The sequence below is a fragment of the Leucopleurus acutus genome, assembly GCF_964270905.1.
Source record: "Leucopleurus acutus genome assembly, chromosome: 6".
Lineage (NCBI taxonomy): Eukaryota > Metazoa > Chordata > Mammalia > Artiodactyla > Delphinidae > Leucopleurus > Leucopleurus acutus.
Window position 1 is genome coordinate 110455852 of NC_139149.1, and position 17628 is coordinate 110473479.

The following is a 17628-nucleotide window of genomic DNA, read 5'->3' on the forward strand; positions in this document are numbered from 1 at the left end:
ACTCATTGATACGTGTTAAGTTAAAGTATGGTGAAATTGAGAGCTGTGCTTGCCCCTGTAGTTTTCTCAGTAAAATTACCCTTTATGACACTTGAGGTTTAGGAAAATGATTTTTTCCCTCAAGAAAATGTTCCATATTAGCCAGTTGACTATTTGCTGTAAATGTTATAGTTAAGTAGGGATAATTATATAACTGACCAAATTTGCGGGTGGTAGGTGATGGTATCCTTTGACAACAGTATCTTGTTCATCAGCTGTGTTTCAGGGCCCCCTCCCTTTTGAGTCTAAAACAAAGGCAGCTTTACACCATTACTGCCCAGCCTTTCGAAGTACCTGTTTCACCTTTGATTTCAATGAGACCCATCAAGGAGGATAATTCTAGGTTAACGACTCACCCACTGTGGATTACCATTGTAGGGCATCTAGTCCAGTGAGAGATCTTTACGACCAGGTTTGGAGAAAATTTTTGTTTTCCAGTGCTTTCCCTATGAAGTAAAAAAGGATGTGGCACCCAAATCTCTATCTTAGAAACTTATCATAGCAAATTCACATCCAAGGTATACTACAGATCAGAAAAAATTAGAGTTATATTGGACACAGGCCTCTAGGAACTAAAGATTTACCTGATGACTGTAACAGTAAGTTATCTTTATATTCCCAGATTATTTTGTTCTTTATGATACTTACTACCAGGAAACAGAATAGTACTGTAGAACTGAATTCTCATTGGGCTTGTACATTTGCGTGTAAGTAAGGGATTAAAATGATTTACCCTGTTCACTCCTCTAGGTTTCCACTGCTGTGTTATCTATAACTGCCAAGGCTAAAAAGAAGGAAAAAGAAAAGGAAAAAAAGGAGGAGGAGAAAATGGAAGTGGTAGGTATAACTTGGTGGTCATATGGGTTGATGTAGCTTTCTCTGTCATGGTCCAGATTCTTCCTTAGTTGAACATTGTTATACCTTGCTCTTGGCTTCCTTTAAATAATTATCCTGTTCCAAGCATGGAGACTCAAAATTTTAATTGGAAGAGACTTTAGAAATTATACCCATTCATGGGAAGAATAGAAGGGTACAAATCAAAAATGAGTTCTTGGAGGAAATGACAACTAAAATGAGTTTTGAAGGGCAGAGTAGGATTTTCATTAGACAGTGAGATGATGGTGGTAGAGAGAAAAGCCCTTTCAGGCAAAGGGAACATCATTTATTTTTGAATATCTCTGATGATAGAAAAACCTTCTCACTCTTTACAACTAAGTTAAGTATCATTCTCACCCCCAAGCAGAGTTACCATCTCTCTTGTCTGAGTCTGGTATCACTTTACTTCTACTTCCGTTATGTCTAATCCTAACTACCTTTTGCACCTAATAGTTGCTCAGTAAATTTATTAAACATTATTCCGTGATGTAGAACAGAAGTGAACCTTTATGGGGCTATTTTTCCCCCCTAGGATGAGGCAGAGAAAAAGGAAGAAAAAGAGAAGAAAAAAGAACCTGAGCCAAACTTCCAGTTATTGGATAACCCAGCCCGAGTTATGCCTGCCCAACTTAAGGTCCTAAGCATGCCAGAGACCTGCAGATACCAGCCTTTCAAACCAGTAAGTCACCAATGGCCCTTAACTATATACGAGTAGGATGTTAATCTGTAGGGCAATGGAATCTTTATAGAGAAGGATAAATCTCCAAAGTATTGGGAAAAGCTCTGTAGTACTAATAAATCTCTTAGCAAAAGAGGACATTCCCTTGCATTCCATATAGATTTGGGGAGACTTTTCTTTGTGTGACCCTGCAAACATCCTTCATCTACCAAAGGCTTACATCATGGAAGTTTCTAATACAGCATAGTGATTTGGACTACAGACTCTGGAGCCAGACATCCTGAGTTTGAATCCTGATTCTACCACTCTCAGCCTATGAGACCGTAAGCCAAGTACTAATCCTCTCTTCCTCAGTTTTCACTACTGTAAAATAAGAATTATCATCCTTAACTCATAGGAATGTGATTGAACAAGGTAATACATTTAATACATAAGCACTTAGAGTGTTCTATTTTACAATTGGAAAAGGATCTTCATGCCATTTAATTTATTCTAGGGCAGAATGTTTCACGTTAGAAACGAATGCTGATCAGAAATTTGAGCCATGATAACGTCTTTATTTTCTAGGTTCTTGTATCTCGAAAACTAGAGAACCATTAGTAGACATATTTAATACATTCAAATCCTGGACCTGTCTCAAATGTCATAGACAAGATTTCTAGATCCTTATAGAAAAGTAAACCCATTCTCATCAGCTTGAAGGTGGTCCCTGATGGTGGTGACAACTCTTAACCACAATTGTGAGTCAAGCTCTTACCTGACTAGATTATCAGCTAGAGGAGACAAGGGCAGAGGATGGAAGATATTTAGTGGAAGAGCTAGAATTGGGCGGAACTGAGTTTATATTGCAGATCTGCTGTCTCTTAGCTGTGTAACTGAGACAAGTCATTTGATTGCTTCGTCTTTCAGTTTCCTCATCTAATAATTGGGATGGTGATACTACCTACCGCCTAGGAATATTGTAAAGATTAAATAGGTTGTTATATGTGAAACACTTAAAACAACATGTGGAACATGGTAAATCCTCAGTCAGTGAATATTACTTGGTGGTGGTGACAAATCATCAGCCATCTGTGGGCAGCAGGCAGTCAGGCCGGGAAAGACGGAATAGCTTGCAGGTCTTCTCCCATCTCCTATTAATTTTGCATTACTAGGACCTAATACTGCTTGGTCTGTAGTGTCGAATGAATGAATTAATAGAACCACTAATGGACACATTAAATGTAGTCGCTATCTAATCTGCAACCCAGCTCGCTAAAGTGACATGTTTCTGGAGAATATATTCTAACAGCATCCTTTCAAAACTGCTCATGCCGGAACAGGTATATTAGTACACAACTAGTGAGTACTTTAAGCACACAAAACACCTAGTGATTTTGACAATTATGAAGAACTAAAGAGAGCAAAGTATATGCTCAGTGTCATGAGGCCATATGAGGAGACTGGTTTTCCTCAGCTGGAACTTAAATGATTGTTAAGCCTTTGCTCAAAATAAATCCGAGGAAGCTGTAACAGTTGTTCATTTACAAGCGAAAAGATTTCTTCTGTCTGTGCCTGGCTGACTATTGAAGGTGTGCCCCAATCACACACATAGCCCCTCAGCAAAGACTCGGAGACTTATTGTTCCAGGTGTTTAAGGAAATCCCTGGCTAGTCATTAGCTGTCCAATTAGGTAACTGAGAGAAGACTTCAGTGATCACACACAACAGAAAATACTTTATAGAAAAGTCACAAAACAGACAACAACAGCAAACCCTGGGGAGAGGTGAGAATCTGATTTCCAGAGTTGCCACATTGTATTATTTAAGTGTCCAGTTTGCAACAGAAAATTATAAGATATACAAAGCAATAAAACATGACTCATACACAGGAAAAAAGCAATAAATAAAACTCTCTCTGAGGAAGCCTAGGTGTTGTGCATAATAGGCAGACTAAATCAACTAAAATATGTTCAAAGAACTAAAGGAACTATGTCTAAAGAACTAAAGGAAAGTATAAGAATGTTATCTTAACAAATCATGAATATCAGTAAAGAGATAGAAATTGTAAAAAATAATCAAATAGACATTCTGGATTTGAAAAATACAATAACTGAAATGAAAAATTTGCTAGAGGAGCTCAACAGCTGATTCAGGAAGACTTGAGCAAACTTGAAAATAGGTCATTTGAGGAACAACAAAAAAAGGGTGAAGAAAAAATGAACAGACCTGTTAAAAGCCAAGCATACCAACATACACAGAAATGGGCTAATGGGAGTCCCAAAAAGAGAAAATTATAGAAGAATATTTGAAGAAATAATGACTGAACACTTCCATAATTTTATGAATAACATTGATCTACATATCCAGGATGCTCAGTGAATCCAAGTAAGATAAAGAGATCCACACCTAGACACATCATAATCACACTGTTGAAAGACAAAGAAGGATTCTTTTCTTCTTTTTTTTAACTGAGGTAACATTGGTTTATAACAAATGTAAGTTTTGTGTATACCACATTATAATTCACCTTCTGTATACACAGCAGTATGCTCACCACCAAAACTCTAGTTTCCATCCATCACCATACAGTTGACCCCCCCTTTCTCCATTTCACCCTCCCGCACCCCCCCAGAAGTTACTGTTTTCTCTGTTTTTTTTTTTGCTTTGTTTTGTTTTGCTTGTTCATTAATATTTTTGTTTTAGTCCATATATGAGTGAAATCATGGTATTTGTCTTTCTCCATCTAACTTATTTCACTTAGCATAATACCCTCAAGGTGTATCCATGTTATTGCAGATGGCAAGATTTCATCCTTTTTTTATGGCTGAGTAGTAAGTATTCCGTTGTGTGTGTGTGTGTGTGTGTGTGTGTGTGTGTGTGTGTGTGTGTGTGTGTGTGTGTGTGTCACATCTTTTTTATCCATTCTTCTATCGATGGGCACTTAGGTTGTGTCCATATCTTGGCTGTTATAAATAATGCTGCTATGAACAGAGGGGTACGTATATCTTTTCAAATTAGTGTTTTCATATTCCCAGAAGTGGAATAGCTGGATCATTCTTTGAGGAATCTACATACTGTTTTCCACAATGGCTACATCCATTTACATTTCGACCAACAGTGTACCAGGGTTTCCTTTTCTCCACATCCTCTCCAACCCTTGTTATTTTTTGCCTTTTTGATAATAGCTGTTCTAATGGGTATGAGGTGATATCTCGTGGTTTTGATTGATTTGCATTTACTTAATAATTAGCAATGTTGAACATCTTTTCATGTGCCTGTTGGCCACCTGTATCTTCTTTGGAAAAATATCTAATCAACTCCTTTGCGTTTTTTAAATTTAGTCATTTGTTTTTTTATTGGTCAGTTGTAAAAGTTCTTTATATATTTTGGATATGAACCTCTTGTATGATGGATATATGATTTGCAAATATCTTCTCCCATTTGGTAGGTTTTCTTTTCATTGATGGTTTCCTTTGCTGTGGAGAAACTTTTGGTTTGAAGTAGTCCCATTTGTTCATTTTCACTTTTGTTTCCCTTGTCTGAGGAAACATATCCAGACAGATACTGCTAAAACCAATGTCAGAAAGCATACTGCCTGTGTTTTCTTCTAGGAGTCTTACGGTTTCAGGTCTTACATTCAAGTCTTTAATACATTTTGAGTTAATTTTTGTGTATGCTCTAAGAAAGTGGTCTGGTTTCATTCTTTTGCATTTGGCTGTCCAGTTTTCACAACACGGTTTATTGAAGAGACTTTACTTTCTCTACTGTATGCTCTTGGCTCCTTTGTCGTAAATTAGTTGTCTGTATATGTGGGTTTATTTCTGAATGTTCAGTTCTGTTCCATTGATCTGTGTGTCTGTTGTGTCTATTTTTCTGCCGATACCATGCTGCTTTGATTACTACAGCTTTGTAGTATAATTTGAAATCAGGGAGTGTGACACCTCCAGCTTGGTTCTTTTTTCTCAGGATTTCTTTGGCTATTCCAGGTCTTCTGTATTTACATTTTAAAATTTAGGATTTTTTTGGTTCTATTTCCGTAAAAACAAATGTCATTGGGATTGTGATAGGGATTGCATTGAACCTATAGATTGCTTTAGGTATATGGACATTTTAATATTGTTAATTTTTCTAATTTATGAGCATGAAATGTCTTTCCATTTCTTTGTATTTTCAGTTTCATTCAACAATGTCTTACTCAGTTATCAGTATATAGGTTTTTCTCCTCCTTGATTAAACTTACTCCTAGATATTTTATTCTTTTTGTTGCAATTGTAAACGGGATTGTTTTCTTAGTTTCTCTTTCTGCTAGTTCGTTGACTTATTTCACTGAGCATAATACCCTCCATCCGTGTTGTTGCAAATGGCACAATTTCATTCTTTTTTATGGCTGAGTAGTATTCCATTTATTCTTTTTTATTCGTTCACCTGTTTATGACACTTACATTGCTTCCATATCTTGGCTATTGTAAACAATGTTGCTGTGAATATTGCAGTGCATATATCTTTTCAAATTAATGTTCATTTTCTTCAGATACATACCCAGGAGTAGAATTGCTAGATCATCTGGTAGTTCTAGTTTTAGTTTTTTCAGGAACCTCCATACTGTTGTCCATAGTGGCTGAACGAGTTTACATTCCCACCAACAGTGCACAAGGGTTCCCTTTTCTCCACATCCTTGCCAATATTTGTTATTTGTGGTCTTCAGTAATTCTTAAGATTATGAAGGGATCCAGAAAAATTCTTTATCAGATGAGTTGGAGTTCAGAAAATGTGGTCACAGAACTCTAGACCAGAGGGACCCCACCCTGTGGCCAGAGTCTGCTCTCACCCTGTCCCCAGGGTGGCCAGCTCACCACCCACTCCCTGGTCTTTTTTCCTCTTATCTGATTTAAAAGACAACTGTACAGTGCAATCATAAATTGGTGTTGATGTGTACCCACTGTATAAAAATGTAATTTGCATTAAAATATGTCTTAGTCTGTTCTGGCTGCTATAGCAAATTGCCACCTACTGTTTAAGACTGGGTGGCTTAAACAACAAATCTTTCTTTCTCACAGTTCTGAGACTAGAAGTCCAAGAACAGGGTGCCAGCATGAGCAAGTTCTTGGTAAAGGCCATCATCCCAGCTTATAGACAGCCCTCTTCTCATTGTATCCTCACATAGCAGAGAAAGACAAAGCAAACTCTCTTCATGTTTCTTCTTATAAGGGCATGAATTTCATTCCTGAGGGCTTTGCCTTCATGACCTAATTGCATCCTAAAGACGCAACTTCTCATACCATTACACTTTGTGGGGGTGGGGTAGGATTTCAACATATGAATTGGGGGAGGGGACACAACATATAGGTATGTTTGGCACATACGTGAGCCATACAGAACCATGTCTGGCACACAGTATGTGTATACTAAAGTTGGATATTGTTATGATTCTTACTATATAGGGCAAATAAATTTCTATCTGTTTAATCAAAAAAAGGGGAAAGACTCAAATTACTAAAATCAGGAAACAAAGAGGAGACATTACTACCAGCCTTACACATTACTACCAACCTTACAGAAATAAAAGGATTATGAGAGTATACTGTGAATAACTATATGTCAACAAATTAGGTAATGTAGATGAAATTGACAAAGTCCTAGAAAGACACAAACTACTACAACTGACTCAAGAAGAAATAGTAAATCTGAATAGATAACAAGTAAAGAGATTGAATTAATAATCAGGAAGCTATAAAGAAAAGCCCAGGGCCAGATGGCTTCACTGGTAAATTCCATCAAATGTTTAAAGAAAAAATAGCACCAATCCTTTACAAACTGCTCTTAAAAAATACAAGAGGAGGAAACACTGCCAAACTTATTCTGTGTGGCCAATATTACTCTGTAGTAAAACCAGGCAAAGACATTACAAGGAAAAAAACTACAGAGCCAATAATTAATGTTCACAAATTGGAAGATTTAGTATTACTCAAGATGGCAGTACTCCCCAATTTGATCTATAGGTTCAACACAGTCCTTATCAAAATCCCAGCTAACTTTATTTTGCAGAAATATACAAACTGATCCTAAAATTCATATGGAAATACAGGGGACCCAGAATAGCCAAAACAATCTTGAGAAAGAAGAGCAGAGGTGGAAGAATCATACTTCCCAATTTCAAAACTTACTACAAAGCTACAGTAATCAAAACTGGTATTGGCATAAGGATAGACATCCAGATAAATGACTTTAAATTGAGAGTCCAAAAATTTATGGTCAATTTGACTTTTTTTTTAATTGAAGTATAGTTGATTTACAATGTTGTATTAGTTTCAGGTATACATACAGCAAAGTGATTCAGTTATACATTTATGTATATATCTACTCTTTTTCAGATTCTTTTCCATTATAGGTTATTGTAAGATGTTGGATGTAGTTCCCTGTGCTATACAGTAGGTCCTTGTTGTTTATCTCTTTTATATATAGTAGTGTGTATCTGTTAATCCCAAACTCCTAATTTATCCCCCCCCACACCCTTTCCCCTTAATTTATCCCCCCACACACACCCTTTCCCCTTTGGTAACCATAAGTTTGCTTTCTACAGTATTATCTGAGTATACTTCTGTTTTGTAAATAAATTTGTACCGTTTTTTTAGATTCCACAGATAAGTGATATGATATTATATTTGCCTTTGTCTATCTGACTTTCTTCACTGAGTATACGATAATCTCTTGGTCCATCCATGTTGCTGCAGATGGCATTATTTCATTCTTTTTTATGGCTGAGTAATATTCCTCTGTGTGTGTGTGTGTGTGTGTGTGTGTGTGTGTGTGTGTGTGTGTGTGTGTGTGTACACATATATATACTACATCTTTATCCATTCATCTGTCAGTGGGCATTTAGGTTGCTTCCATGTCTTGGCTATTATAAATAGTGCTGCTATGAGCATTGGGGTGCATATATCTTTCTGAATTAGTTTTTGTCTTTTCCAGATACATGCCCAGGAGTGGGATTACAGGATTATATAGTAACTCTGTTTTCAGTTTTTTAAGGAGCCTCCATAGTGTTCTCCATAGTGGCTGCACCAATTTATATTCCCACCAACAGTGTAGGAGGGTTCCCTTTTCTCCACACTCTCTCCAGCATGTATTATTTGTAGTTTCTTTTGATGATGGCCATTCTCACCTGTGTGAGGTGATAGCTCATTGTAGTTTTGATTTGCATTTCTCTAATAATTAGTGATGCTGAGCATCTTTTCATGTGCCTGTTGGCCATCTGTATGTCTTCTTTGGAGAAATGTCTATTTAGGTCTTCTGCCCATTTTTTGAGTGGATTGTTTGTTTTTTTGATATTGAGCTGTATAAGCTGTTTATTTTAGAAATTAATCCCTTGTCAGTCACATCATTTGCAAATATTTTCTCTTATTTTGTATGCTATCTTTTTGTTTTATAGTTTCCTTTGCTGTGCAAAAGCTTTTAAGTTTAATTAGGTCCCATTTGTGTATTTTTGCTTTTGTTTCCATTACTCTAGGAAATGGATCTAAAAAAAAATTTGCTGCGATTTCTGTCAAAGAGTGTTCTGCCTGTGTTTTCCTCTAGAAGTTTTATAGTATCTGGTCTTACGTTTAGGTCTTTAATCCATTTTATGGTCGATTGGTTTTCTTCAATGGGGAAAGAGTAATATTTTCAAGACATGGTGCTTAAGACAACTGGCTATCCATATGCAAAAGAATTAAATTGGATCCCTACCTTACAGCATATATAAAAATTAATTGAAAATGGATCAAAGACTTAAATGTAAGAGCTAACACGATATAAACCCTATCTGTAAATCTTTATGATCTTGGATTAGGCAGTGTTTTCTCATATGTGACATCTAAAGCAGAAGCAACCGCAAAAAAAAAATAAATTGGACTTAATCAAGTTAAAAGCTTTCGTGTTACGAAAGGCACTATCAAGAAAGTGGAAAAAAACCCCAGAGAATAGAAAATATTTTCAAATCACATACCTGATGAGAGACTTATACCCAAATACATTTTTTAAAACTCTTAAAACTCAATGATTTAAAAAAAAATGTATTTTTTAAATGGGCAAAGGATTTGAATAGACATTTCTCCAAAGAAGATTTACAAATGGCCAAAAGCACATGAAAAGATGCTCAACATCATTCATCATTAAGGAAATGGAAATCAGAACCACAAGGAGATACTTCGTAATACCCTAGGATGGCTATAATCAAAAAGACAGTAGGGGCTTCCCTGGTGGCACAGTGGTTGAGAGTCTGCCTGCCGATGCGGGGGACGCGGGTTCGTGCCCCAGTCCGGGAGGATCCCGCATGCCGCGGAGCGGCTGGGCCCACGAGCCATGGCCGCTGAGCCTGCGCGTCCGGAGCCTGTGCTCCGCAACAAGGAGAGGCCACAGCAGTGAGAGGCCCGCGTACCGCAAAAAAAAAAAAAAAAAAGACAATAGGTTTGTAGGTTAAAGTTAGCAAGGATATGGAGAAATTGGAAGCCACATATAGTACTGGTAGGAATGTAAAGTGTTGCAGCCTGTATGGAAACCAGTTTGGCAGTTCCTCGAAAAGTTAAATGTAGACTTACATGACCCAGCAATTCCACTCCTTCGTATATGCCCAAGTGAATGAAAACTATGTCCACACAAACACTTGTACACTAATGTTTATATCAGCTTTATACATAATAGCCAAAAGGTAGAAACAACTCAAATGTCCATCAAGTGGTGGATGGATAAACAAAATGTGATATGCACAATGCAATATTATTCAGCTGAAAGAAATGACATACTGATATATACTCCACCGTGTTTGAAACTTAAAAACCTTATCCTAAGTGAAAAAAGCCAGACGCAGAAGGCCACATAATGTATGGTTCTGTTTATTTGAGATGTCCAGAATAGACAAATCCATACAGACAGAAGTTGCTTTAGCGGTTGTAGGAGCTGGGAGTGGGGGATGGAGAATGACGGCTGGCAGATGCAGAGTTTCTTTTACGTTGATGAATGTGTTCTTGAATTAGATAGTGGAGGTGGCTGCACAACTTTGTGAGTATCCTAAAAAAAAAATCACTGAATTGTATACTTTAAAAGAGATCATTTATGTTATGTGAATTATATCTCAATTTTTTAAAAAAGGAAGGAAAGACTGCCTCTGTGTGTGTGCAGTGAAGAAAGGGGTGCCCCCTGACTCATTCCCTCCAGAACCCTCAATGGCAGGGTCATCAGATCCTTCCTCAGACGTTGCATTTGAAAGAGGCAGCTTTAGGGTTGTTTTGTTTTGTTTTGTTTTGTTTTAATATTTATTTATTTCATTTTTTATTTTTTGGCTACGTTGTGTCTTGGTTGTGGCATATGGGATCTTCTTTGTGGCACGCGGGATCTTTTGTTGTGGCTTACGGGCTGTTCTCTAGTTGTGGTGCGCGGGCTCCAGAGCACACAGGCTCTTCATTGTAGTGTGTGGGCTTCTCTCTAGTTGCGGCGCGTGGGCTCTGTAGTTGTGGCATGTGGGCTCCAGAGTGCATGGGTTCTGTAGTTTGTAGCACATGGACTCAGTAGGTGCGGTGCATGGGCTTAGTTGCCCCACAGCACGTGGGATCTTAGTTCCCCGACCAGGGATCAGACCCGCGTCCCCTGCGTTGGAAGGCAGATTCTTAACCACTGGACCACCAGGGAAGTCCCAGCAGCTTTAGTTTTGAAAATGGGTGGCATTCCTACTCTGTTTCCTGTCCATCTTAAAAGATGTCTTATAGAGAGTGTGGAACATTTGGCAGCCGAAGTGCCCCATAGCCTCTGTCTTCCATTGTCACTAGACTTCTCAGAAAACAGAATGTCATATATCTTATTCTCTGCTTAGAGAGTGTGAACTTTCTCTCTAACATATAAGGCATTAATAAATCTAAACCATGTAGCTATAAAAAGCTCTTTCCATATGTTGATTATATTGCAGGATTTGGGCTGGAGCATTCCGGTTAAGCATGAAATAGTTCCATTGTAATCTGGAGCCATGTATTTCCAAAATGCAGGAAGTCCTTTGGTGAACATGGGTATTTTCTGTTGAGTAAAAGATTGATCTCCATTTCGTCCTTTAGAAGGTTCAAATAAACTTTTATTAGACCATGGAGTATTAGGATAGTGGCCATGTTACTCTGTTCTTGGATGAATGTTGGTATTAAAGGAAGGGTCCATTCATAAAATGGCTTTTCTTCAAGGAAAGGAAGCTTTTTAAGTGAAAGGATTATAGATTAATGTGTATGAATATGTATGTATTGAGAGAAGGGAAATAGTTTAGAAATTCATGAAGGCACACCAGTTTTATAGCATGGCAGAGCAGAGTTCTGATGAGTAAAAATTAGATTAGGTTGAACTGCAGAGATGCTTATACATATATGAATCATTTTCCTAACGTGCTTGGGCTTTTTTTCCTTCCCAGTAATGTGCTTTGGTAGAAATATGTTTTTGCCAGATGTTCCCTTCACTGTTGACTGATTTAATTACAGAGAGCAGCTTTCCATTTCCTTTGACACAGGCAAGCAAATAGAATAAGATTAGCACACCAGAGAAGGGCAGACAGTTTGATTTTTGAATTTACCTTTTGCTAATATGTTTGGGAGAGGGCTTAATAGAATTGCTTCTATACTCTACTTCCCTTTTGTTTCCAGTCTAGTTTTTCACTGTCTCGCATCACAAGGATTTGTAGATTATAGTGAAAAACACTCAGATATTTGTGATACTTATATTGCTCTATCATTCTGAAATTGCTGGAGAAAAATTGGCTTTTCATTTCTAGGTTGTCTCTTGTGTCCAAAATGATGGTTTTCTCACAAATGATAAAGTATCTGTTAGACTAGTGTGTGTCTCAAACTTTAACATGCATATAAATCACCTGAGGATCTTCTTAAAATACAAATTCAGAGATCTAAAGCGGGGCTAAGTTTTCTGCATTTCTAACAAGCTCTGAGGTAATGAGGATGCTACTGGTACAGGACCACACACTGAGTAACAAGGCATTAGAATACCGTCTTTGGATAGTAAACATTCTCCCTGCAGTCCGACTGAGGCTAGTGCAGTACTGAGAAATACTTCTTAAATTGGGATGCATCATCCAAACAGCAACACCACATGTTCTACCATCCAGAGCCACTGGGTTAAGTTTGCAGGTACTCCTATAGATTACAGTTATCTTTATCCTTTCTTATGCACGTTGGCAATGATGTCCTCATTCAGCCCTCAGACTAACCTGAAGGAATAGATCAGGAAGATTTTATTAGCCCCTTCTTACGTTTGAACAGTTTAGTTAAGTCACTAGTGTAGCATCACACAGGCACAAATGCCCAGGTTTCCTGACTGTCATCAAGGAAAGTGTAGTTCCATCCCAGTTCTTTATAAATCGTTCTAGTAGCCTTGAGGTACCATTTAACAAATATGCACTCAAGATTCTGGAGCATTCAGGAAATATGAGTGGAGCTTGTGCTTCTTCATTCCTTGCTCTGTTTAATAGCTGTCCATTGGAGGCATCATCATTCTGAAGGATACCAGTGAAGACATTGAAGAGCTGGTGGAACCTGTGGCAGCCCATGGCCCGAAAATTGAGGAAGAGGAGCAAGAGCCAGAACCCCCAGAACCATTTGAGTATATTGATGACTAAGGACCAGAGGTGTGTGTGGAACAAAATTGTGTATCAAGGGAAATCTCTTAGTCAGTTCTTCACAAATGTTTTATACAGAGACATGGTCTCACTTTTTCCCTTTTGTACTTAATCCCTGTTTACCTAAACAGTATTAAAATTTACCCTTCTCTGACCTCTTCATGAATATGGAATATACCAATTCCTTTTTCCTTCTTTGACTCTCTACCCTCTAAGTGTTCTACCAGTGCTATTCAAAGTGGCTGGACTGCAAACTGATTTCATAGGTCCATGACGAAGTAGGGAGCTTGCTCCAGAATGTAACTCAATGCTTCTCTCATCAAAAAAGCCTTGCTACCCACTAACCCCAAAAAAGTCAGCTGAACTGACAGTCAGCTCAGTGACGGACGTGATTTCCATTTTGATGTAAGCTCCTTGTTGTGGATCAGTTATAGTTTGTGGACGGGCACTGGTCCGTAGATCACACTTTGAGTAGCACAGGTCTAAATTCCTCACTGATTCTTCTGTCTCTCCCTTTCCTTTGGCAATACTTTTGGCACTAAAAGCCTTACCATTCATTTATTTGAGAAGCTATTGAACATCTAATATGTATAAGCCATAGTGCTTATAGGTACTTTGGGGTCAGTTAGACTGTAACACAAAGCTTTGTCCAGTTGAAAAAGATTATTATTATGCCAATGTCCTAACAATGTTGAAGGGGGTTTTTAGATGCAAAAAGATTGCAATTTCACGAAATTGTCATTCTGTTTCCTCCAATTTTTTTTGAATGGTCATCACGTATCTGAAGATACATATAAACTGTATAATCAAGGTTCTCTAATTCCACCCTACTACAAGTACGTTATCAAACAAATATGAATTTATTCTACTCTTTAAAGAAAGTAAGATCAGTATCATTTATTACATTAGGACAAAAGAAAAATACATTTGAAATGTCAAGTTGCAAATCTAACGCTGTGAGTGTTACACACTAAGTAAGCAATTAATGAAAGCTTTTATAGAAATCTCAGATAAATGTTAAGGCAGAAACCCTGCTATTAGTAGAAAAATATATTCAAGCCTCCAAGACACAGTTTGGAGATTTATAACTTGCCTTCCTACCTTTGAAAATTGTCTTCCAGCTCTTGATGATTTCCTAAGCTTTACCCAACCAGCACATGACAATATTAATACCCTGAGCTCTCAGTCTGTGTGCAGAACTGAACTCACATTAGCCCTCTTCAGCCTTTCACAATACCTTACTGAAAACCCCCTGATTAAGTCTTTCAAGACAGCTAACTACAAAATGGCTTAGAAGTTTTCAGTTGGAAATTAGATTCTTGTTAGGTTTTTTTTTCATATTTATTTATTTATCTATTTACTTTTGTATTTAGTTATTTAGTCTGCGCCAGGTCTTAGTTGCGGCACGCGGGATTTTAGTTGCGGCACGCAGATTTTAGTTTCAGCATGCAGGATCTTTTAGTTGCAGCATGCGGACTTCTTAGTTGCAGCATGCAGACTCTTAGTTGCAGTATGCATGCAGGATCTAGTCCCCGACCAGGGATCGAACCCTGGCCCCCTGCATTGGGAGCGTGGAGTCTTACCCACTGGACCACCAGGGAAGTTCCCCTTGTTAGTTTTTAAAAGGGTAAAATATCCAGTCAAATGAGAATTTGGAAACTATGGTCTGTCTTAGCACGAACTGTCGTATTAGGACTGCATCAGCAGAGTTAGGGGCTATTTTGGTTTTGTTTGTTTGTTTGTTGTTTTGGTTTTTTATTTTGGGTGTTTTTTTGTTTTTTCTTTTTTTGCCGCACTGTGCAACATGTGGGATTCTAGTTCTCCAACCAGGGATTGAACCCATTACCCCTGCAGTGGAAGCGTGGAGTCTTAACCACTGGACCACCAGGGAAGTCTATAGGCTAGTTTTAGACTTCAACATCTAGTAGTTTGTTTTGGGTTTTTTCAATGTTTTTAAAATAAAGAATAACCCTAGCTTCTCCCTCTCCCCGCTTCCCCAGGATTATTGCTCACCTGAAGAAGATTGTCCAAGCTCATTGGAAACGCCTGTGAGGAAGTTCATGCTGAGACCTGCTATTCACTGCATGTATCATTGCCTCTGTGCGGACCTTGTGTCCAAGTCTTTGGTTGAAGAGATGGTATATGACTATTTAGTGTTCTCTTTCACACAACTTGGTTTTCAAATAAATATATTAAGATCTTCAGATGGACAAGGACTTCTTGTTTGTTTTTCAGCCTGGATTTTAAATAAATGGATCTAGTACTCTTTCCTCCCACCATGAAACGCCTAAACCCAAAGAGCTAAATCTTTGATTGCTGGGATGAGTATGCATGACTTTAATATTGGTGAAAGAGTTAAACTATTTTATAGATTATTTGCAAAATAATGGAAAAAATAAGAGAGAAAAACAACCACCCTTGTTTATTACTCCAAGAATTCTCTGCATTTTTATTAATGGGATTCAAGGTGTAGGGTGGCGTCACTTATTGAGGTGGAAGTCCCTTTAATGGTCCAAGGGAAATGTAGTCTGTTTAGGCAGCTCAGAAGCTTTTTTTTTTTTTTAAATAAGCTTTGCTTATTGTTTCCTGCTTTTGATCCTGTTAAGGACAATAGGTATAAATTATTTCAGTTTATTTAGCCACAAGATCTAATAATGTACCCTTTTTTTCTCCTTTTCTGACATTTTTTTCATGTTTTTTTTTATTGAGGTATAATTTAAAGGTAATAAAAAATGCAGACATTTGGTTATGTAGGGTCTTTTGTGCCTTGGCCTTCAACTATTAAAGTAAAAGTAGGTAGTTTCCAACATTTATACACGAATAACTCTTTATTCCAACCTTGATTCTTTCACTTCTTAATTTAAGATATAGCCTTCTGAGTCTGGAAAAGAAAAAAAAAAAAAAAACCTGTTTTTAGAGGAAACAAACTCCTGGGTAGATCAGCTCTATCCGTTCATCTACCACAGCTTTGTTGTTAGGTCCAGGTCTAAAGGTTACTGATCCCAAAGGATGGCTCCACTCGTTGGTTAATTTCATTGTATCCCCTCCTTTGTAAATTCCTTGTTTCCTCAATATCAGATGATTCTCTAAAAGAGATTATCTCATTTCCTAGCCTCTCATTAGCTATGTCCTTCCTGTTCAACCTCTTAACATTGCTTGCATTTCAGACACAGTTATCTCTAACATTTCCCTTAATATATGAAATGTTTAAAAAACAGAAGTCTGTAAATGATGTCACTGTCCAAAATTGAGTAGTCTGGGAGAAGTGGTACATTCATGGGTCTCTGGCCAAAGTTAATAAATTCTTTCTAAAAAAGTGGATTGAACTTCAGGGAGCAGTCAGCACTAGTTCCCGGTAAGAAGTGCAATTTAGAATTTGTATCTTGGTCTTAAATCTTAAGGTTATAGCTTTTAAAAATGCAAGCTATTGGGCTTCCCTGGTGGCACAGTGGTTGAGAGTCCACCTGCCGATGCAGGGGACACAGATTCGTGCCCCGGGCCAGGAAGATCCCACATGCCGCGGAGCGGCTGGGCCCGTGAGCCATGGCCGCTGAGCCTGTGCGTCCAGAGCTTGTGCTCCGCAACGGGAGAGGCCACAACAGTGAGAGGCCCACGTAACGAAAAAAAAAAAAAAAATGCAAGCTATTAAAGTAAAATGGCCTCTTGGGTCAGATTATGATGAGATTGTATCTCTTTTCCTGATTTTTTTTTCCGAGAAGATTTCCTAAGATACGCACAGCACCGAGATAACTAAGGTGCAAAGAAATCTAAAGTGATATATCAAATAAAGTCACGTATGAAAACAGGACAGGAGGAGCTAGAATTGACACATTCTATAGAAGAAACAGAAGGGAAAATGGCAGCAGTTACTGCCAGTGTTGTCATTGGGGCACACTGTTTCAGAGTTGAAGGCAAGGGGGGTGCACATCCAACCACTCCCTGGGCATCCCTATTTGGGCTGCCTCACAGGCACTTAAAACCATATAAGCAAAGCACGTCCAGCCTCTTCTGCTCCCGCTTGAGGCTAATTACAACCCCTCGATCTGGTGATCCAACCAGAAATCCAGAAAGGCTTCACCCTTGACTCAGTGTAGCCTCTCAAGTATCTCTCCAGTTCGTCCACCCTCCTTCCCCACTGTTCACTATCCCTAGTTTAAGTACTTAACTGTCTGTCTGCCTCTAGACTTCGCCCACTCTACTCCATTCTCCAAACTGATCTTTCTAAATTGCAAACCATATTAGTCTCCTGCTTAAAATCTCTCAGTGGTTCTTTGTTGAATAATGTGCAAATCCTTTTCTATGTGTACAAAGTTATGCAAGGCGTTAGCTGCTACTCACCTCTCCAACCTCCCATCTCTTCACTCTTCTCCCACCTCACACTTAGAACCACTTTCACTTCCTTCAAAGATCCATTGAAG

The 17628-nt window shown here is 38.2% G+C and overlaps 1 protein-coding gene across 1 annotated transcript in view; it reads left to right on the top strand.

Annotated features, from left to right (window-relative positions):
* The window catches only part of PSMD1 (proteasome 26S subunit, non-ATPase 1), a 105196-nt gene extending 89754 nt beyond the window's left edge, over nt 1-15442 (top strand). The window contains exons 22-25 of the mRNA XM_082841761.1: nt 790-876; nt 1448-1594; nt 13064-13221; nt 15211-15442. Coding sequence (XP_082697887.1) covers nt 790-876; nt 1448-1594; nt 13064-13210 — 381 coding nt within the window. The 3' untranslated portion in view covers nt 13211-13221; nt 15211-15442. The remainder of the gene's footprint in view (nt 1-789; nt 877-1447; nt 1595-13063; nt 13222-15210) is intronic.
* The last annotated feature ends 2186 nt before the right edge of the window (nt 15443-17628 follow it).